Source organism: Felis catus, chromosome A2 (assembly GCF_018350175.1).
Source record: "Felis catus isolate Fca126 chromosome A2, F.catus_Fca126_mat1.0, whole genome shotgun sequence".
Classification (NCBI taxonomy): domain Eukaryota; kingdom Metazoa; phylum Chordata; class Mammalia; order Carnivora; family Felidae; genus Felis; species Felis catus.
The window spans coordinates 60,857,611-60,881,819 of record NC_058369.1 but is presented as its reverse complement, the minus strand read 5'-3'; the positions used below and the strand labels follow the sequence as shown (position 1 = coordinate 60,881,819).

At 39.9% G+C, this 24,209-nt stretch overlaps 1 protein-coding gene across 13 annotated transcripts in view; it reads right to left on the bottom strand.

Annotated features, from left to right (window-relative positions):
* The window catches only part of LOC101081454 (solute carrier family 41 member 3), an 837,990-nt gene that overhangs the window by 19,832 nt on the left and 793,949 nt on the right, over positions 1–24,209 (bottom strand). For 8 of the 13 annotated variants that reach the window (XM_045052060.1, XM_023249796.2, XM_023249801.2 and 5 more), the window contains 2 exons: positions 15,153–15,301; positions 12,971–13,862 (listed from right to left, as the gene is read on the bottom strand). The exons of 1 other annotated variant lie outside the window; for it this stretch is intronic. In XM_045052060.1, the coding sequence (XP_044907995.1) occupies positions 13,653–13,862; positions 15,153–15,301 (359 nt within the window). In that variant the 3' untranslated portion in view covers positions 12,971–13,652. Of the gene's footprint in view, positions 1–335; positions 528–10,180; positions 12,433–12,970; positions 13,863–15,152; positions 15,302–18,693; positions 18,962–24,209 lie in introns of those variants that run through there. 4 more of the 13 variants (XM_045052064.1, XM_045052062.1, XM_045052063.1 and 1 more) reach the window with 4 other exon arrangements.

The following is a 24,209-nucleotide window of genomic DNA, read 5'->3' as shown; positions in this document are numbered from 1 at the left end:
CGGACGCTTAACGGACTGCGCCACCCAGGCGCCCCAATAAAATATTTTTTAATTAAGGCATGTGCATTGTTTTAGACATAACTTTAATATTCGCTAGGAGAACAAAAACACATTTTGACTTTGCCTTACTGCAATATTAGGTCTATTGCAATGGTAGGGAACAAAACCTGCAATATCTCCAAGGTATGCCTGTATATTTGATATGTGAAAAAGACTGGAGAAGCATTGAGACCTCACTCTGAATCCAACAAAATAAATATAAAGGGGGAATTGGAAATGTTAAAAGCATCTGTACCAGTCAGTGTTCTCTAGAGAAACAGGACCAATAGGATATATATAGATATACAGAAAAAGATTTATTAGGTGGGATTGGTTAACACAATAATGGAAGCTGAGAAGGAAGTCCCACAATCTGCCATCTGCAAGCTGGAGGCCCACGAAAGCCAGTGGTATGGTTCTAGTCCCAACTTTCACACCTGACAACCAGGGGAGCCAGTGGTGTTAAGTCCCAGTCTGAGTACAAAGGCCTGAAAAACAGCAGCATAAATGTCCAAGAGTAGGAGTTGATGGATACCCCAGCTCAAGCACAGGACAAATTTGCCCTTCCTCTGCTGTTTTGTTCTATTAAGGTCCTCAATGGATTGGATGATGCCCAGTCTCATGAGGAATGGCGATCTTCTTTCTCAATCTACTGCTCCAACTGCTAATCTCTTCTGGAAACATTCTCACAGATAAACTCAGAATTAAAGTGTTATCGGCTATCTGGGTACCCCTTAACCCAAGTAAGCTGACATATAAAATTAACCATCACAGCATATAATGAATTTGGATCTACCCTTTTTAAAAAATTAATTAATTAATTATTTATTTATTTATTTATTTATTTATTTTTATTTATTTTTTTAGTTGCAGGTGGTTTATTTGCAAGATAATTACAGAGATAGAGTAGGAAGTTGGCAGAGTGATACAGAGAAAAGCAAAACTAATGGTGCACTATTGAAATATTTGCTTTGAATAGTTAGGGTCAAATTTTTCTAGGATCATAAAGATGTGCATAAAATCATCTCCAACATTGTCTTTCCCAAACACAAGAGGCTGGGGCATTCATCCACCAGGCACTTTTGCTCATTGATTGAGGGTTACCCCCAGCACTGTTATCTTTCCCCATCAATTCTGGGCTTCTCTTGGGTAATGGATGAATGGTATCCTGTGGTTTTGGAGAAGGCCCTGAGGAAAAAATTGGAAAACTTCATGGTGCTCATTTTAGTTTGGAAGAACCCAGGATTACAGGATCAGCTGCAACTGCAGCTGAACTCACTGGTAAGCTGATGTTATAGGCACACCTGCCATAGTCCGTGCTTCCATGAACAAATCTCTCATTAGGCCTTCAAGATGCTGGAATCTCTAAGAGGCAAATTTAATTACCAGGTTTATTGGAACAAACTATAATAGTTGTTATTGCAACTAATCTTAAAGCCCTATTAAGTACTCATCATCTCTTTCTTGGAATTTAATTGTTCTAGTACTTCAGCTAGACTAAGCTATATGGTCCAAACTCCTGGTTACCTTGTCCATGCCAGGTCATTATTATCACCAGGAAAAGAGGAATGGAGACACTTCTTTTTGTTTTGTTTTATTTTTTTAAATTATTTTTTATTTTTTAAAATTTATATCCAAATTAGTTGCATATAGTGAAACAATGATTTCAGGAGTAGATTCCTTAATGCCCCTTACCCATTTAGCCCATCCCCCCTCCCACAACCCCTCCAGGAACTCTCAGTTTGTTCTCCATATTTATGAGTGTCTTCTGTTTTGTCCCCCTCTCTGTTTTTATATTATTTTTGTTTCCCTTCCCTTATGTCCATCTGTTTTGACTCTTAAAACTTCATATGAGTGAAGTCATATGATTTTTGTCTTTCTCTGACTAATTTCACTTAGAATAATACCCTCCAGTTCCATCCACATAGTTGCAAATGGCAAGATTTCATTCTTTTGGATTGAAGTAATACTCCAATGTATATATATGCCACATTTTCTTTATCCATTCATCCATTGATGGACATTTGGGCTCTTCTCATAATTTGGATATTGTTCATAGTGCTGCTATAAACAAGGGGGTGCATGTGTCCCTTCGAAACAGCACACCTGTATCCCATGGATAAATGCCTAGTAGTGCAATTGCTGGGTTGTAGGGTAGTTCTATTTTTGTTTTTTTGAGGAACCTCCATACTGTTTTCCAGAGTGGCTGCACCAGCTTGCATTGCCACCAGCAATGCAAAAGAGATCCTCTTTCTCTGCATCCTCGCCAGCATCTGTTGTGGCCTGAATTGTTAATGTTAGCCATTCTGACAGGTGTCAGGTGGTATCTCATTGTGGTTTTGATTTGTATTTCCCTGATGATGAGTGGTGTTGAGCCTTTTTTCATGTGTTAGTTGGCCATCTGGATGTCTTCCTTGGAGAAGTGTCTATTCATGTCTTTTGCCCATTTCTTCATTGGATTGTTTTTTGGGTGTTGAGTTTGATAAGTACTTTGTAGATTTTGGATACTAACCCTTTATCTGATATGTCATTTGCAAATATCTTCTCCCATTCTGTCGGTTGCCTTTTAGTTTTGCTGATTATTTCCTTCGCTGTGCACAAGCTTTTTATTTTGATGAGGTCCCAGTAGTTCATTTTTGCTTTTGTTTCCCTTGCCTCTGGAGACGTGTTGAGTAAGAAGTTGCTGTGGGTAAGATCAAAGAGGTTTTTGCCTGCTTTCTCCTCGAGGATTTTGGTGGCTTCCTGTCTTACATTGAGGTCTTTCATCCATTTTGAGTTTACTTTTGTGTATGGTGTAAGAAAGTGGTCCAGGTTCATTCTTCTGCATGTCGCTGTCCAGTTTTCCCAGCACCACTTGCTGAAAAGACTATCTTTATTCCATTGGATATTCTTTCCTGCTTTGTCAAAGATTAGTTGGCCATACGTTTGTGGGTCCATTTCTGGGTTCTCTATTCTGTTCCATTGATCTGAGTGTCTGTTCCTGTGCCAGTACCATACTGTCTTGATGATTACAGCTTTGTAGTATAGCTTGAAGTCTGGGATTGTGATGCCTCCTGCTTTGGTTTTTGTTTTCAAGATTGCTTTGACTATTCACGGTCTTTTCTGGTTCCATACAAATTTTAGGATTATTTGTTCTAGCTCTGTTAAGAATGCTGGTGTTAGTTACTTTGATTGGGATTGCATTGAATATGTAGATTGCTTTGGTAGATATCAACATTTTAACAATATTTGTTCTTTCTATCCAGGAGCATGGAATCTTTTTCCATTTTTTGGTGTCTTCTTCAATTTCTTTCATAAGCTTTCTATAGTTTTCAGTGTATAGATTTTTCACCTCTTTGGTTAGATTTATTCCTAGGTATTTTATGCTTTTTGGTCCAACTGTAAATGGGATCGATTCCTTGATTTCTCTTTCTGTTGCTTCATTGTTGGTGTATAGGAATGCAACTGATTTCTGTACGTTGATTTTATATCCTGCAACTTTGCTGAATTCATGGGACAGTTCTAGCAGTTTTTTGGTGGAACATTTTGGGTTTCCCATATAGAGTATCATGTCGCCTGCAAAGAGTGAAAGTTTGACCTCCTCCTGGCCAATTTGGATGCCTTTTATTTCTTTGTGTTGTCTGATTGCAGAGTCGAAGACTTCCAATACCATGTTGAATAACAGTGGCGAGAGTGGACATCCCTGTCTTGCTCCTGACCTTAGGGGTAAGCTCTCAGTTTTTCTCCATTGAGGATGATATTAGCATTGGGTCATTCATATATGGCTTTTATGATCTCGAGGTATGATTGGATCTACCCTTCTATTGCCCACATTGTTACTGATGGTCAGGGCCCCCTTCTCTATTCTGCCTCCCTCCCTCTCTCTGCTGATTTGTCTATTTTCATTTCTCCCTCTGCTTCTTTCCCAGGTCATTCTCTGTCATGCTTACTGGGCGTTTCCAAGTCATCTGCACCCAACCCATCCCCCATCCTCTATTTTACCATCTGTTTGGAACCCAGCTCTCCCTTACTCAACTCCATTTCCCTTGTTCTTCTTTGTCTCTTTTTTCATCTCCCACCCTTTCTGGGCCTTAGCAGAGACGGAAGAAAGATGGCCCTTACCCAGGAAGGCCAATGGGAATATAAATACACCCTGGTAGGTACAGCCAGTTGAATGGGATTGGGGACAGAACACACACTGTCATGGGACAGAAACCACTCATCTTCCCCTGTCCAGGGTTAAGGGCCCTCTCTGTGGGATGGCAGTGAAGGGGTACACCAGGTATCAGCAGCACCTGGCTGAGGAAGGAGGTGGGGTGCGGTCTTAGGAGAGAACTGGGGCCAGCAGAATCCCAGCAAGGGAGAGGGCTCAGCAGCCTCCTATTGCCCTCCAGAGCCATGAGGGAATAGGCTGGGACCAGGGAGGGAATACACCTCCAGAGTGAGTATTTGAGAGTAAAGTGGGAAGGATGGGTCAATGGATGATATATATATATCATCAGTCAATGGACACTTGGGGTGTGGCCATAATTTGACTATTGTAGATAACGTTCCTATAAACATCAGGGTGTATGTGTCCCTTTGAAATAGCATGTTAAACTAACTGGAATTTAAATAAAAACTTAAAAAAATAAGTATTAAAAAACTAATCTTTGAATACTAGTTTTGCACCATCCATATTCTACTCATTCTAAACACATTCTGTTTACTGTCTTTGCATACTCATACACACGCTGACTCCCCAATTCATAGCAAATTGTGTATAATTCAATCTCTCTGCACATTTCTTTTGCTCTATTCAAATGTCACTCTTTAACCTCCTGTTTTTCATTTGACAATCATCGCTTGCACACTGTGTGCTATTTAATACCTTCTTTGTGCACAATTGCCTGCAGTTCAAGAGTCGCTCTTCACACACTCACTGTGGGTTTTCCAACAGACATTATTTCCACCTCCAATCCAACCTTCACTCCAGACTACTCATTCAGTGCCATTTAGCTCTACCTGCCTGCACATTCAGTGTCTGTGACTCACAAAATTATATGTGCAAATGACCAACCTTTCAATATATTATCCTTTTGCACAATCCAACTTCCACTCATTAAAACCAACATCATGGTATCCAATACTCACTCTTGGCACACTCACTATCTGCAATAAATACTCTATGTATGTTCGTTCTGTTCCATCCAACTTACAATACCTGCCCACTCATTCTGAGCTATTCAAACATCTCTCACACACTGACTGTACTTTATTTAACAATTACACTGGATTACTCACCACCACTTGTGATTTAACATCCACTCCTCCCACACTCGTTATTGCTATTCCAATGCCACTCCTTGCACTCACATTGTATGCTTTTCAAGAACAACCTCATACACATTATACTCATTCTGCACCATCCAAATTCCATTCACTACACCCATTGCATGCCATTGGACAATCATCCCTTACATACTCCGTGTGAAATTCCAAAAGTATATGTATTCTTGGCAGGTCCTACCAACCTCCATTCCTTGCAAACCCATTATTTTCCAATTAATAATTGCTATTCACACTGTATACCATTCAATATCCTCTCTGTGCACATTTAGTGTTTCAATAACCACTCTTTCCACACTCACTGTGATTTGCAAACCACTCTTTGGATAATCACAGTGTGCAATTCAACAACTATTCTTTGCACATGCATTATGTACAGCCCAATCCCTTTCCTAGAACACTCACCGTTTGCTATTCAACAATCTCTCTTAATGCACTCCATCTTCTCCATCCAGTACCACTCCTCTGCCATTCAACAATCACTTCCTGCACACTTGCTCCTTGCGAATCAATAGGCACTCTTTTTTAACTCATTCTGCACTTTGCAGTTTTCATTCTTTGCACACTGTGCCATTCAACAATAAATCCTTGCAAACTCACTGCGCTATTCTACTTCCACTCATTGTGTGCTCATGTGTAACCTAGCAATCACTCTACAAGTATTCCCTACCACCCAACTTCCACTCCTTGCACACTAAACTTTGTGCATTCAACAACCACTCTATGCTCACTCACTGTATGATACAACCACCATTCTTTTCACACCCATTCCCCACCATCTAAATGCCATTTCTTTCACACTCAGTCTTGGCTAGTCTACAACTGCTCCTTGAATACTATGTGCTATTCTTGAGCTTAACCTTGATTTTTATTTTTCTTTAGATTTTTCTTTCTTGACATTGGTCTTGATCTTCTCTTTAATGCTAACTTTGAATGTTCCTTGGCCTTGTTTTGATTCCAACTCAGACAAACTTAACATTTCTTTACTTTTAGCCTTGATTTTAGCTTTGATTATGATCTTGACCTTGAGCTTTCTTGTGACTCACTCATCCTTTCCTATAAAATGTCTAGACAATGTATAGCCCTGAATGTGAAGTTGCATTTAACCTTGAACTTCACCTAAAACTTGATTTTGGCATCAATGCTGGTTTTTATTTTTGATCTGTTAAAAATAAGTACAACTTAAAGTAAGTACAAACTTAAAGATGACCTGTACTTTTTTTTTTAAATTAAAGTTAGTTAACATACAGTGTAGTCTTGGCTTCAGGAGTAGAACCCAGTGATTCATCTCATACATATGACACCCATTGCTCATCCCAACAAGTGCCCTCCTCAATGCCTATCACCAATTTAGCCCATGCATCCCAACCAACACCCCTGCAGTAACCCTCAGTTTGTTCTCTGTATTTAAGAGTCTCTTATGATTTGCCTCCCTCTCTGTTTTTATCTTATTTTTCCTTCCATCGCTTTAGGTTCATCTGTTGAGTTTCTCAAATTGCACATATGCGTGAAATCATGTATCTTTCTCTGACTGACTTCACTTAGCATTCTGCCCTCCAGGTCATCCACATTGTTGCAAATGACAAGATGTTATTCTTTCTTATTACCAAATGCTATTCCATTGTGTGTGTGTGTGTGTGTGTGTGTGTGTGTGTGTGTGTACCACATCTTTATCAATTCATCAGCCAATGGACATTTGGGCTTTTTCTACAATTTGGATATTTTTGATAACATTGCTATAAACACTGGGATGAATGTGTTTCAAATCAGCATTTTTGTATCCTTTGGATAAATTCCTAGTAGTGCAACTGCTGGGTAGTAGGGTATTTCTATTTTTATTTTTTTGAGGAACATCCATACTATTCTCCAGAGTGACTGAGCCAATTTGCATTCCCACCAAGTGTTCAAAAGTGTTCCTCTTTCTTCACATCCTCACCAACATCTGTTGTTGCCTGAATTGTTCATTTTTTCCCATTCTGAGAGGTGTTAGGTGGTATCCCATTGCTGTTTTGATTTGTATTTCTCTGATGATGGGTGATGTTGAGCATCTTTTCATGTGTTTGTTACCCATCTGGATGTCTTCTTTGGAAAAGTGTCTGTTCATGTCTTTTGCACATTTCTTCACTGGATTGTTTTTGGGTGTTCTTTGTAGATTTTGGATACTAACCCTTTATCTGATATGTTATTTGCAAACATCTCCCATTCCATAAGTTGCCTTTTTTTTTGTTTCCTTTGCTGTGCAGAAGTTTTTGTCTTGATGAGGTCTCCATAGTTCATTTTTTGCTTTTATTTCCCTTGCCTCCAGAGGCATGTCAAGTAAGAAGTTGCTGCCTGTTTTCTCCTGTAGGATTTTGATGGTTTCTCATTTCACATTTACATCTTTCATCCATTTTGAATTTATTTTTGTGTATCGTGTAAGAAAGTGGTTGTTTCATTCTTCTGCATGTCCCTGTCCAGTTCTCCCAGCACCATTTGCTAAAGATGCTCTCTATTTTCCATTGGATGCTCTTTCCTGCTTTGTCAAAGAGGAGTTAATTAAAAAATACATGGAAGCAAATGAAAATAAAAACACAAGAGTCCAAACCCTTTCAGTTGCAGCAAAGGCAGTCCTTACAGGAAAATACATTGCAATTCAGGCCTATCTCAAGAAGCAAGAAAGGTCCCAAATACACAACCTAACCTTACACTTAAGCTAGAAAAGGAGCAGCAAATAAAGCTCAAAGCCAGTAGAAAAAGGGAAATAATAAATAGAGCAGAAGTAAACAATATAGAATAAAAAAACACACATTAAAAAAACAGATCAATGAAACTAAGAGTTGATTTTTTGAAAGACTAAACAAAATTGATAAACCACTAGAAAGATACTTGAAAAGAGGGCCAAATAGATAAAATCACAAATGAAAAAGGGAAGACCACAACCAATACTATAGAAAAATAGATAATTATAAGAGAATACTATGAAAATTATGTACTGACAAGCTGGACAATCTGGAAGAAATGGACAAATTCCTAGACATTCACACACTACCAAAACTCAAACAGGGAAGAAACAGAAAATTTGAATTGGCCCATAACAAGGAAAGAAATGAAGCCAGTTATCAAAAATCTCTCAACAATTAACAGTCTTGGGCTAGATGGCTTCCCAGGGAAATTCTGCCAGACATTTAAAAAACGGTTAATACTGGGGCACCTGGGTGGCTTGGTCGGTTGAGTGTCCAACTGTGGCTTAGGTCATGATCTCACAGTTTGTGGGTTCGAGCCCCGTGTCAAGCTTTGTGCTGACAGCTCAAGCCTGAAGCCTGCTTCAGATTCTGTGTGTGTGTCTCTCTCTGCCCCTCCCCTGTTCATACTCTGTCAACAATAAATAAATGTTAATAACAATTACAAAAAAAAGAGTTAATATCTATTCTCAAACTGTTCCAAACAATAGAAATTGAAGGAAAGCTTCTAAACTCATTCTATGAAGGGAGCATTACCTTGATTCCAGAACCAGACAATGACCCCACTAAACAGGAGAATTACAGGCCAATATCCCTGATGAACTTGGATGCAGAAATTCTCAACAAGATGCTAGCAAATTGAATTCAACAGTACATTAACAGAATTATTCACCATGATTGAGTGAGGTTCATTTCTGGGCTGCAGGGCTGGTTCAATATTTGCAAGTCAATCAATGTGATACACCATATGAGTAGATAGGATAAGAACCATATGATCCTTAAAATAGATGCAGAAAAAACATTTGACAAAATACAGCATCATTTCTTGATAAAAACCCTCAAGGAAGTAGGGGTAGAAGGAACATACTTCAATATCATAAAAGCCATATATGAAAGGCCCACAGCTAATATCATGCTCAATGGGGAAAAACTGAGAGATTTCCCCTAAGATCAGGAACACGACAGGGATGTCCACTCTCACCACTGCTCTTCAACATACTGCTGGAAGTCCTAGCTGGAGCAATCAGACAACAAAAAAGAAATAAAAGGTATTCAAATTGGCAAGGAAGAAGTCAAACTTTCACTCTTTGCAGATGACATGATACTCTACATGGAAAGCCTGAAAGACTCCACCAAAAAACTGTTAGAGCTGATCCATAAATTCAGCAAAGGCACAGGATATAAAATCAATATATAGAAGTTTATACACCAATAATGAAGTAGCAGAAAGAGAAACCAAGGAATCTATCCCATTTACAATTGCACCTAAACCATAAAATACTTAGGAATAAACCTAACCAAAGAGGTAAAGATCTGTCTGATGAAAACTATAGAAAGCTTATGAAAGAAATTGAAGAAGACACAAAGAAATGGCAAAACATTTTACGCTCGTGGATTGGAGAAACAAATATTGTTAAAATGTCAATACTATGCAAAGCAATTGACACATTCAATGGAATTCCTATCAAAATTCTTCACAGAGCTAGAAAAAAAAAATCCTAAAATTTGTATAAAATCACAAAAGACCCTGAAAAGAAAAGTAATCTTGAAAAAGAAAACCAAAGCTGGAGGCATCACAATTCCAGACTTTAAGCTGTATTATAAAGTGTAATCATCAAGCAAGTAAGGTATTGGCACAAAAACAAGACACATAGATCAATGGAATATAATAGAGAACCCAGAAATGGACCCACAAATATATGGCCAACTAATTTTTGACAAGGCAGGAAAATGTGTTTTTTTTAAGTTTACTTATTTATTTTGAGAGAGAGAGAGAGATAGAGATTGAGAGAGAGATTGAGAGAGTGAGCGCAGGAGAGTGGAAGAGAGGGAGAGAGAGAATCTCAACAGACTCCATGCTGTGAGCACAGAGCCAGAAGCAGTCTCAATCTCACAAACAGTGAGATTATGACCTGAGCTGAAACCAAGAGTCAGAAGCTTAATCAACTTAGCCACCCAGGTGCCTCAAGGATGACCTGTACTTTAAATTTCTCCTTGACTTTCATGTAAACCCTGATTCAAAGCCACTTTATCATGCGTAGCCCAGGCTGTGAACTACAACTTGAACTGGACTTGGACTTTAACCTTATTGTAATGTTGACCCTGATGTGAAGTTTAGTTTGATTTGTCTTTTTAACTGATCTTAGTCTTGAACTTGGCCCAGACTTTGAATCTGAGCTTGAATTTTACTTTGATCTTGACCTTGACACTAAATCAGATTTACTTTTTGCTCCTGATTATAATCCATACTATGTGTTGCCCAAGTCCTCCTGTCTTTCACCTTTAACATAACCTTAGCACATTGAAATCTGCCTTTACCTCGACCCTGGTTTAGACCACATTCTGACCCAGATTATCATCCAGACCTTCTAAATATAAATTTGATTTTAACCCCGATCTTGACTTTGAATTGGAACTTAACCTTGACTTTTGATCCTGAACTTGAATTTTATCATGATTTTGTTCATAATTCAGACCACCACCTGTTTCAGACTGTCATGTATAGGTCTACTCCAGAATATGAACTTGAAATTGACCTTGATATTAACCTTGAACTATGTCTAGGTCTTAACACATGACCTTAACCTTAACCTTATACTTGACCTTGATGCTGACCTCAGTGAAAATCTGTCCCTAATATGTTAATCAAGTTTCACTTCAAACACAAACTTGACCCCTTGATCCTTAACCCATAAGGACTTTGACCTTAAAGTGACCATGAAATTGACCTTGACCTTGATTCAGTTCCTCATCAGGTTCCTGATTGTTGTTCAAGGTAATATCTAGATCAAACTACGAATTTGACCTTGATCTAGACCTTGTCCATGATTCACACCCAATTCTTTGTCTAATCATCGAGGACATGTGTAGCCATGATTGTGAACTTAAATACAGATCCTCCTCAGTTTATGATGGGGTTACATCCCAATAAACCCATTTTAAGTCAAACATAAGTGAAAAATGCATCGAATACACCTAACCTATCAAACATCAGAGTTTAATCGTTTCCCACAAAGCCTATTAGATAACAAAGTATTGACTATCTCCTATAATTTCAATACTCTTCTGAAAGTGACAAACAGAATGGCTGTAAGGATAGTAATTGTTAGCCTCCACAATTGCTTGGCTGACAGAGAGTTGCAGCTGTTGCTAACTGCCCCACATCACCAGAGAGTATCATACCATACCAATAGCCTAGTAAAAGATCAAAACTCAAAATGTGAAGTACGGTTTCCATTGAATGCAGATTGTTTTCACATCACTGTAAAGTTGAAAAATCAGAAGTCAAATCGTCATACATCAGGGATGATCTGTATGTTCCTGGTCTTGGAACTGATCTTGACCTTAACTATAAATTGACCTTAAACTTGATGCTGATGTTGAATTTGACCTTGACTTTCACCTTGATTCAAATCCTCATCGTCTTCCTGTCTATTGTCCAGACCATATCTACATCTGTGAATTAAGTTGGATCTAAACAACCATGACCTTGACCAAGGAATTGACTTTATCTTTCTGCCTGATTCAGGCCCTTGACACTATCAGCCAGAGCATGTACAGCTTTGGGATGTGAGGTTTAACCGAACCTTGAGTTTGGCTTCAATCTTAAATTTATATTCACCTTGACCCACTTCCTGCCCCTTACTCTTATCAAAACTCCATAGATAAAATTAACCCAGCTACTAACTTCAGTCCCATAGCCAGATTCATCCCAACTAAGATATTCAGCTCCACAACCAGATTTATACCCAATAATTCCTCAGCTTTGTGTGTGGATTTAATCCTGATGGCCACTTCAACACTGTAGCCAGATTCAGCCAGATGTTGACCTCAGTACTGGAGCTGCAGCAGGACTGTCCTTATGAGAACCACCTGGATTTATCCCTGATGGTGCCCTCAGTTCTGCAGCTGGGTTCATCACCTATGATGACCTTACCCCATAGGAAAATTCATCCCAGATGCTGACTTCAGCCCCGCATTAGGGATCATTTCCAATGATAACCTTACCTCATCTGGGTTCATCTCTGATGATGATCTCAGACCTGCACATGGATACATCTGTGATGATTTCAATGTGAAAGCTGTATTCAATCCTCATGTTTACCTCCTCTGTACAGAAAAATTCCTCCCCAATGTTGACCTCAACCTGGCAGAAAAATTCATCCCATAAATTTCCCTCATTCTAGCAAGAGGGTATATACCTGGTGATGTCCTCAGTCAAGGAACTATATGCATCTCCAGTGTTGACCTGTCTCACACATATCTTCATCCAAGATGACATGAATAAGTAAATACCTATTTCACCATATGAAGATAATAATCCTCAACCCAAATCATGGCTAAAGTTGTTATGATGAGTGAATAAGAAACAGGAAGTAAACATCTATTTTAAAAAGTGAGGACATTCTGGGGCAGTGCTTCTCAAATGTAAGAGTGCATCAGAACAACATGGGGCTTGTTAAACCCACCTTGCTGACCCCACCCCAAGACAGGCTGACTGGCAGGCCTAGGGGAAGGAGGATTAAAAACTTCCATGTCTAACAAGTTTCCCTGACTTTGATGCTTCTCTGCTAGAGACCACAGTTTGAGAAATAGACACTAGAGAAATGCCAGAGGTATTTGTTACTTACAGACCCCAAGTCTCATGGTTGCATTAACTACCTTTAAAGACACAAAAGGCCAAGTACAATATAATCTATGTTTTATTTTATACTTTTGTGATCACTAAAATCTAAACAGAAGTTTGGATTCAACATAAAAAAAGAAAAAGAAAAATAGCGACAGGATTAAATACCAAGAGCAGATGACAAGGGTATGCAAGGAAGGGCTGTCCTGGGAAGGGTTGCACGTTTGCAGGCACATCAGCAAAATAGCCCATGAAGCTTGGATCTAGTCAGCCTGTGGGTAAGCCACAGCACAGTCCTGAGGTATAGGCACAGAAAGTGTTTCCTTCCTGCTCCTTCCAAGTACAGGCTGTGTGGACACAGAACACTGCCCACACATCCCCCCAGTGCACTGGACATGCCTCTTCCTTCAGCGTCTTCAGGCCAGAGTCCCCTGCTCTCCACACACACACATGCACTTATTTGCACTCACCCAGCACATGAGTACACACTCAAGCCCAGGAGCATGCAGTCACATGTACACAAACACTGCCTCTGATTTCAGGTCTCCTTCACCTTTACAGGCTCTGCTTCCAACTCCAGAGTCAAGATGTGTGAGTGTCCCTGGAAGACTGACAAAGGGTCACTGCAGAATCAGGGTGTTAACCATCCTTCCTGAGGACCTAGTCAGGGAGAAACTGTATTCTGTACCCTGCTGGTGGGAAGGAAAATTCTACTGAGCAAATATGGCTGCCTGGGCTCATTAGGGAGGCCCGGATGCTGGGTCTGAGATGCCATCCAGCCCTGCTTCACTCCTCAATAACCAGTTGATAAGGAAGCAGAGTGTCAGGAGGCCAGTCCCTAGCAGGTCCCCCAGCCCTGTGAGGTAGGGGATGCAGTGGCTGTCTGGATCCAGAGCCTGGTGCCACGTGAGCCGAACCATTACTTCTGCCAGGTACAGCAGAATTGTCACCTGTCATAAGAGCAAGCAGACACAAAAGATGACAACTAAGTCAGAAAGCCAAATGTCATCAAGAAACACTAGATTTCAAAGGCAGATACTAAGGTGGACATGTCAACCCCAGGGAGTCAACCCCATGTCAACCCCAGCTGGACTTCCTCCAGCTTCTCTTGGGGTCAATGCCTAGCTCTGAGCTCATGCAGAGGCCAGAAAGTCCACCCTCATCCACACTTGCCTAGTCTCCCTCCTGTCGTCAGGACCTGCTTGCAGCATCCTGAGGTGGCAGACAGATCGTCTCTGCTACACAGGCTCCTCTCACCTTCCTTAGAAACTCAAGACACAGACTTCAGATAGGGTTCCCTAGAGGGCCTCACTTGAGCAGTTTTGGAGAGTAACCCTTCCCTGGAAGCACCACAGTGCTGGTCTCACTTCAGAGCTCCTCAATGTCTTGTGACAGGCTGACCACAGCCCCTCTGTCCCCCTCGGGACAGTTTCTCAAAGTACCCCGCCCTATCCTTCATGATCAGGGACATGCTGCAATTGCAAATGCCCTAACTCAGAGGATTTGAAAACATCAGTCCCTAGTTCTAGCATTGCCCTCCTAGAACAGTGCCCATCAAGGCCCACCGTTATCCCTGTGGACACCCTAGGCCCACCAGGGGCATCCAACAACTAGTCTGGGCAGATAGTCTGCTGAGTATTAGCCACAGGCAGGCACCAGCCTAACCTTTCATCATGCCCTTATCACCACCCAGCACTGACTAAAAGTCCTTGCATGTGTTTTAGCAACATCCCAGCAGGGACCTGGCCCCTGCCCACCCTGTCTGTGATGAATGATGTGCATGGCCCAGTTCACCAGCCAGAACCACACATCAGCTTGCTTCATGGCAACTTGCTGTATCTTCAGGACCATCCTCTGATCTCCTGGTGATAATTGAGCAGTGTGCTATATGCAGTATGGATGGTGCCTTGTGGGAAGTGGAGATTAACGAGTGTGCAGTGTAAAGTGTGTCATGTGCAGTGTGCTGTGTGTACTGTGGAGCATGCTGCTTGCAGTATGAAATGTGCCCTGTGCAGTATGCAATGTGGAATGCATGCAATGCAGTGTGGTGTGACTTCTGTATTTGGTTCATACCCTTGAGCTTGAATATGTTAATTCTTGGAAGATGGGGGCCATGCCCTGCCATGTCCAGGAACCCCCCAACCTCACCCCCTCAGCATCTTTCCCAGCTCAGGGAGATAAATCTTGCTGGATGACTAAGCACTGAATGCTGCTTTGATGCTACTAACAGTCATCCTTACCTGCATCAGACTTGCTAGCAGATAGAACACCACAAACATCTTACTTTGTGGGACCAAATGGCCTTCCACCAAGTAAATTATATAGAAGAAAATCAGATGGCCCGGAACCACCAGGGAGAGCAGGACTCGAGCTGATACGGAATTAATTTCTGGAAAAGACAACCATAGAGGTGTGTGTGACTTGACAGGCAGCAGGGACCACCTTGGCATGTTTAGTTTCCCGTGAGGCATCCGCATTCATTTATCTACTACACGAGTGTTTCCTGAGCACCTACTATACTGCAGGCATGTTCTAGCAGATGAGGATATAGCTCTGTCCCTTCCTTCAAGGAACTGACATTTTAGGGAAGAGAAAAAAAAAACAGACTTGAGTAGCAAAAGCAAACAAGAAAGGTCATTTCAAAGGGTGACCAGTGCTAGGAAGCATGGGTCTTTGTTTTAGAGAACCAGGTGTGTACTAGCAAGATGAGTTACTGGATACTAAAAGCTCTCTCGAGAAGAGGACAACTAGGCTGAGACACGCATCTGGAGGAGAGTATTCTGGGCAGAGAAAAGAGGATTTGCAAGGGGCTGAAGGTAGAAGAGAGCTCTGGAATGTGGGGGGAATGAAGGCTCAGCATGTGAAGTCTGATCCAGGGAGGGCTGGCACACTCATAGGGGGCCTCAGACAGCCCCTTCCTCACACTAAGCCTGAGAGATCCATTCAGCACATTCTCTTTTGGCTTCAGCCCTCCAGGAATCTGAGACTCTGCAAGAAGTGTGACTTCCCTGTCCCAACCACACACACTTTTAAGAGCGTCACGTGTAAATGCAAATGACTCTTCAAACAGAAATAGTTTCAGTAAAAAGCCTCCATTTGCCTCTGAGTTAATATATTTCGTCAAATTCCTAAGAAAGAGGGGGGAAATCATATAGCTTAGAAGCCAAAAACACTACCATAAAATAATATGTAGAGAGGGTGAGAAAACACAAGAGCTCCAAAGTCTATTCGTGATGAAAAATTAGACAAGGTATGAGAAGATTCTTTAAAAAAAAGAAAAAGTAGGGGTGCCTGGGTGGCTCAGTTGGTTAAGCGGCCGACTTCGGCTCAGGTCATGATCTCACGGTCCGTGAGTTCAAGCCCCACGTCGGGCTCTGTGCTGCCAGCTCAGAGCCTGGAGCCTGTTTCAGATTCTGTGCCTTCCTCTCTCTGACCCTCCCCTGTCATGCTCTGTCTCTCCCTGTCTCAAAAATAAATAAAATGTTAAAAAAATAAAAAAAAATAAAAAAATAAAAAAAGAACAAGTAGAAGCAAAATAAATAATTACTAATGGCAGCTGGCACTAAAACTCAAGACAATCTTGAGAGTAAGAATTCAGTAAAATATTTAGGTGCTGCTATACATTGGATGTTTGTCTGTATCCCCCTTGCTTTCACCACCCAGATCCCCATGTTGTAACTTAACCCTGAGTGTGATGGTATTTGGAGGTGATTAAGTCATAAGGGTAGGGTACAGCACTCATGTATGGCATTAGTGCTTATAACTTATAAGCTATAAGAGACTTCAGAAAGCCTCTTCACCTTTTCCGTCATGTGAGCACATAGTGAGAAGACAGCTGTGAAGGAGGAACAGGCCATCACCACAGAATTTGCTAGTGCCTTGATCTTGAACTTCCACCCACCACAACTATAGAAAACAAGTTTCTTGTGGTTATGAGCCAATCATTTTATGCTTGCATTATAGCAGTCTGAACCAGGAAAGGTACAAAAATACAGAAATTGAAATAGATTTTCCAAACACAAGTGACAAATCAGAAAATATAATAGGTACAATCCATCAAATGCACTATTAGGTAGTTACCCAAAGGATACAAAAATAAAGATCCAGAGGTATACATGCACCCAAATGTTTATAGCAACATTATCAACAACAGCCAAACTACAAAGAGAGCCCAAATGTCCATAGACTGGATGGATGAAGATGTGGTATGTATATATACATATGTATACACACACACACACACACACACACACACACACACACATACACACATATATATATACACACCATATATACATATGGTGTGTGTGTATGTATGTGTGTGTGTTTTCATATATATACACACACAGTGGATTATTCAGCCATCAAAAATGAAATCTTGCCATATATAATGATGTGGATGGAGCTAGAATGTATTATGCTAAGCAAAATAAGTCAGTCAGAGAAAGACAAATACCATACAATTTCACTCATATGTGGAATGTAAGAAACAATACAGATGAACATATGGGAAGGGGGTGTGGAAAGAGAAGACAGGGAGACAAAGCATAAGAGACTCTTAATGACAGAGAACAAACTGAGGGTTGTAGGCAAGGGGGGTGGGGGTATGGGCTAAATGAGAGATGGGTATTAAGGAGGGCACTTGTTGTGATGAGTACTGGGTGCTGTATGTAAATGGTGAATCACTGAATTCTACTCCTGAAACCAACATTGCATTGATGTTAACTAAAATTAAAATTAAAGAAAAAAAAAGATAAAATGTGGTTCCCAGTACTAGAAAAAATAACAGGAATTTCCATGTTAAGACAAGATGGGGTAGACACATTTCTTCCTAATCCTCTCACTAAATCCAACTAAAAATGCTGGACATTATATATAAAATAAACATAAGATTTTAAAAGGTGGAGAGAAAAAGTGGCTGGCCAGGGACCTCAGGATTCAACAAACAACACAGAGGTAAGTTACCTGAGTTGTTGTTTTTGGTGTTTTGGTGGGTGGTGCTGGTTTATTTCATATATCCCAGACAGGATGCTGGAGAAGTCAGCAAGCCAGAAATGTCAATCAATGGGCAAGATTCAAAAGAAAAGACTCAACAAAAGCCTGCTCTGTCTAGCCAAAGTTCCAGAAGAGGGACAGCCTAGCAAAGCACAGAACTTCTAGACAACAGCTGCTCTATTCCAGACAAATATCACAGGAAAGACTGCAGCCCCACTTTCATCAGCAAAGGCCAAGTGGGGAGCCTGGACTCTGACCTAATCTATGTGGAATGTGGTGCTCACCCCTTCTGGCTGACGTGGGATAAGAGAAGAGTAAGTGGTACTCTGCCTGGTGGTAATGAGCTCCCCACTTCATGTTGATGAAGGCCATGTGAGGAGCAGTAATAAGGCATCCCCCTCCCTCTCGGACAAGGTGGGATCAGAAGAACACAGACTCCCTGCCAGTCCACCAGCAATGAGGTGCTCCTCTTCGCCCAGTGTGTGAATAGAGATAGGGGAATCCTGGGCTTCCAGCCCTACCTGGCAGTAAGCAAGCAATGCATTATTCCCTTTCCTTCAGTGGTGCACTGTCAGAGGAGGTGCCTAAAAAAGACTTAAATAAGATCCAGAATTTAATAACCTATACCCCAAATGCCTGGGATTTAATCTAAAATCACTTCTTACAAAAGAAATCTCCTATAACCAGTAAAGAAATAGAATTAGTAATCAAAAATCTCCCCAAAAAAACAAGAGTCCAGGGCTGGGTAACTTTCCAAGGGAATTCTACCAAACATTTAAAGAAGAGTTAACACCTACCTATTCATTTGAAGCTGTTCCAAAAATTAGAAATGGAAGGAAAGCTTCCAAACTCATTCTAGGAAGTCAGTATTACCTTGATTTCAAAACCAGACCAAGACCCCACGAAAAAAGGAGAACTCCAGACCAATTTCCCTGATGAACACCGATGTGAAATTACTCAACAGGAAACTGACCAACCAGATACAATACATTAAAAGAATTGTTCACCACGACCAAGTGGGATATATACGCAGGATGCAGGGCTGGTTCAATATCTGGAAAACAATCAATGTGATATATCACGTTAGTAAAAGAAAGGACAAGAACCACATGATCCTCTCGATAGATGCAGAGAAAGCATTTGACAAAATACAGCATCATTTCTTGATAAAAACCGTCAAGAATGTAGGGATAAGAGGATCGTACCTCAAGATCATAAAAAGCCATACGTGATATCATCCTTAATGGGGAAAAACTGAGAGCTTACCCCTAAGGTCAGGAACATGACAGGGATGTCTACTCTCGCCACTGTTACTCAATATAGTATTAAAAGTCTTAGCCTCAGCAATCAGACAACACAAAGGAGTAAAAGGCATCCAAATTGACAAGGAGGAAGTCAAACTTTTCACTCTTCGCAGATGACATGATACTCTGTATGGAAAACACAAAAGATTCCACGAAAAAACTGCTAGAACTGATCCATGAATTCAGCAAAGTTGCAGGATATAAAATCAACGCACAGAAATCAGTTGCATTCCTATACACCAACAATGAAGCAACAGAAAGAGAAATCAAGGAATCGATCCCATTTACAGTTGGACCAAAAAGCATAAAATACCTAGGAATAAATCTAACCAAAGAGGTGAAAAATCTATACACTGAAAACTACAGGAAGCTTATGAAAGAAATTGAAGACACAAAAAAATGGAAAAATATTCCTTGCTCCTGGATTGCAAGAACACATATTATTAAAATGTCAATACTACCCAAAGCAATCTACATATTCAATACAATGCTTATCAAAATAACACCAGCATTCTTCATAGAGTTAGAATAAACAATCCTAAAATTTGTATGGAATGATAAAAGACCCCAAATAGCCAAAGATATCCTGAAAAAGAAAACCAAATCTGGAGGCATCACAATTCTGGACTTCAAGCTGTATTACAAAGCTGTAATCATCAAGACAGTATGGAAATCGCACAAAACCAGACACTCACATCAATGGAATAGATTAGAGAACCCAGAAATGGACTCACAAACATATGGCCATTTACTCATTGACAAAGCAGGAAAGAAAATCCAATGGAATAAAGACAGTCTCTTCAGCAATTATGCTGGGAAAACTGGACAGCAACATGCAGAAAAATGAACCTGGATCATTTACTTATACCATACACAAAAATAAACTCAAATGGATGAAAGACCTAAGTATAAGACAGGAGGCCATCAAAATCCTCGAGGAGAAAGCAGGGAAACACCTCCTTGACCTCGGCTGCAGCAACTTCTTACTCAACACATATCCAGAGGCAAGGGAAATAAAAGAAAAAATGAACTATTGGGACCTCATCAAGATAAAAAGCGTCTGCACAGCAAAAGAAACAATCAGCAAAACTAAAAGGCAACCAACAGAATGGGAGAAGATATTTGCAAACGACATATCAGATAATGAGTTAGCATCCAAAATCTATAAAGAATTTATCAAACTCAACACCCAAAAAACAAACAATCCAGTGAAGAAATGGGCAAAAGACATGAATAGACATTTCTCCAAAGAAGACATCCAGATGGCCAACTGACACATGAAAAAAGGCTCAACACCACTCATCATCAGGGAAATACAAATTAAAACCACAATGAGATACCACCTGACACCTGTCAGAATGGCTAACATTAACAACTCAGGCCACAACAGATGTTGGCAAAGATGCAGAGAAAGAGGATCTCTTTTGCACTGCTGGTAGGAATGCAAACTGGTGAGCCACTCTGGAAACAGTATGGAGGTTCCTCAAAAAATTAAAAATAGAACTACTGGGTGACTCAGCAGTTATACTACTAGGTATTTATCCAAGGGATACAGGTATGCTGTTTCAAAGGGGCACATGCACCCCAATGTTTATAGCAGCACTAACAACAATAGCCAAAGTATGGAAAAAGCCCAAATGTCCGATGGATGAATGGATAAAGAACATGTGGTATATATACACAATGGAGTATTACTCAGCAATCAAAAAGAATGAAATTTTTCCATTTGCAACTATATGAATGGAACTAGAGGGTATTATACTAAGTGAAATTAGTCAGCCAGAGAAAGACAAATATCATATGACTTCACTCATATGAGGAACTTAAGACACAAAACAGATGAGCAAAAGGGAAGGGAAGCAAAAATAATATAAAAACAAGGAGGGGAAGAAAACATAAGAGACAAATACCGAGAACAAACTGAGGGTTGCTGGAGGGGTTGTGGCTGGGGGATGGACTAAATGGGTAAGGGGCTTTAGGGAGGACACTTGTTGGGATGAGCACTGAGTGTTATACACAGGGGATGAATCACTGCAATTGACAACTGAAATCATTATAGCACTAGAGGCTAACTTGGATGTAAATTTTAAAAAAATGGAAAAAGAAAAAAGTCTCAACATGATGAGAAAATACAACTAACAGACACTAAGAATGAGATAAGAAGGTAGAATTATATGAAAGCAATTTTAATGAATCTATTATAAAAGTGCTTCAACCACGAATTACAAACACACTTGAAACAAATGATAAAAATAGAAAGTTTTGATAAAAAAACAGAAAGTCTCAGAAAAGAAACAAAGATACAAAGAAGAACCATGTTGAAATTTTAGAATGGAAAAAACACATAATGGCCAAAAACCCCAAACAACTCAATGAAAGGAATGAATAGCAGAATGGAGAGGACAGAAGAAAAATCTGTGAACTTGAAGGGAAAAACTATGGAAATTAGCCTATCTGAACAAGAGAGGGTAAAATAGGCTGGCACGGGGTAATTGAACAGAGACTCAGGGGCTTATGGGACTAGAACAAAAGATCTATCATTCATGTCATCAGAGTCCTAAGGGAAAAGAAGAAGAGAGTGGGACTGAAAGTGTATTTGAAGAAATAATGGCTTACAATTTCCCAAATTTGAAAAAATTTAAATCTATTTTTTCAAAGAGGTGAAGGGACCTCAAATGTGGAAAATCCCTAAGAAATAGACATCAAAGTATATCATAACTCATAGTGTAAAACGTAAAGTAAAATTCTTGAAATAAACAAAAGACAAATGACACCTTATGTATACAATAGAAACAATTCAAATGACAGTAATTTCTCATCAGAAGGAAGTGGCACTTTTTCAAATGCTGAAAAGTGAAAAAATACAATACTATATTGAATAGTGAAAAAATATAATACTAGATTTTTTGCATTTATGTAAATTTTTTCAAATTCTATTTTACTTCCATCATTTTATTTTAGTCTACTCCAGTGTATTCACTTTTTCAAATTTTCAAGTGATTTCTTTTTGCCTTTTTTTACTTTTTTATTTTTTTTATTTAATTTAATTTTATTTTATTAAGTGGCATTTTTTTAAATTTTATATATGAAATTTATTGTCAAATTGGTTTCCATACAACACCCAGTGCTCATCCCAAAAGGTGCCCTCCTCAATACCCATCACCCACCCTCCCCTCCCTCCCACCCCCCATCAACCCTCAGTTTGTTCTCAGTTTTTAACAGTCTCTTATGATTTGGCTCTCTCCCACTCTAACCTCTTTTTTTTTTTTTTCCTTCCCCTCCCCCATGGGTACCTGTTAAGTTTCCCAGGATCCACATAAGAGTGAAACCATATGGTATCTGTCTTTCTCTGTATGGCTTATTTCACTTAGCATCACACTCTCCAGTTCCATCCACGTTGCTGCAAAAGGCCGTATTTCATTTTTTCTCATTGCCACGTAATATTCCATTGTGTATATAAACCACAATTTCTTTATCCATTCATCAGTTGATGGACATTTAGGCTATTTCCATAATTTGGCTATTGTTGAGAGTGCTGCTATGAACATTGGGGTACAAGTGCCCCTATGCATCAGTACTCCTGTATCCCTTGGATAAATTCCTAGCAGTGCTATTGCTGGGTCATAGGGTAGGTCTATTTTTAATTTTCTGAGGAACCTCCACACTGTTTTCCAGAGCGGCTGAACCAATTTGCATTCCCACCAACAGTGCAAGAGGGTTCCCGTTTCTCCACATCCTCACCAGCATCTATAGTCTCCTGATTTGTTCATTTTGGCCACTCTGACTGGCGTGAGGTGATACCTGAGTGTGGTTTTGATTTGTATTTCCCTGATAAGGAGCGACGCTGAACATCTTTTCATGTGCCTGTTGGCCATCTGGATGTCTTCTTTAGAGAAGTGTCTATTCATGTTTTCTGCCCATTTCTTCACTGGGTTATTTGTTTTTTGGGTGTGGAGTTTGGTGAGCTCTTTATAGATTTTGGATACTAGCCCTTTGTCCAATATGTCATTTGCAAATATCTTTTCCCATTCCGTTGGTTGCCTTTTAGTTTTGTTGGTTGTTTCCTTTGCTGTGCAGAAGCTTTTTATCTTCATAAGGTCCCAGTAATTCACTTTTGCTTTTAATTCCCTTGCCTTTGGGGATGTGTTGAGTAAGAGATTGCTACGGCTGAGGTCAGAGAGGTCTTTTCCTGCTTTCTTCTCTAAGGTTTTGATGGTTTCCTGTCTCACATTCAGGTCCTTTATCCATTTTGAGTTTATTTTTGTGAATGGTGTGAGAAAGTGGTCTAGTTTCAACCTTCTGCATGTTGCTGTCTAGTTCTCCCAGCACCATTTGTTAAAGAGGCTGTCTTTTTTCCATTGTATGTTCTTTCCTGCTTTGTCAAAGATGAGTTGGCCATATGTTTGTGGATCTAGTTCTGGGGTTTCTATTCTATTCCATTGGTCTATGTGTCTGTTTGTGCCAATACCATGCTGTCTTCATGATTACAGCTTTGTAGTAGAGGCTAAAGTCTGGGATTGTGATGCCTCCTGCTTTGGTCTTCTTCAAAATTACTATGGCTATTCGGGGCCTTTTGTGGTTCCATATGAATTTTAGGATTGCTTGTTCTAGTTTTGAGAAGAATGCTGGTGCAATTTTGATTGGGATTGCATTGAATGTGTAGATAGCTTTGGGTAGTATTGACATTTTGACAATATTTATTCTTCCAATCCATGAGCAGGGAATGTCTTTCCATTTCTATCTATCTTCTTCAATTACCTTCATAAGCTTTCTATACTTTTCAGCATACAGATCCTTTACATGTTTGGTTAGATTTATTCCTAGGTATTTTATGCTTCTTGGTGCAATTGTGAGTGGGATCCGTTTCTTTATTTGTCTTTCTGTTGCTTCATAATTAGTGTATAAGAATGCAACTGATTTCTGTACATTGATTTTGTATCCTGCAACTTTGCTGAATTCATGTATCAGTTCTAGCAGACTTTTGGTGGAGTCTATCGG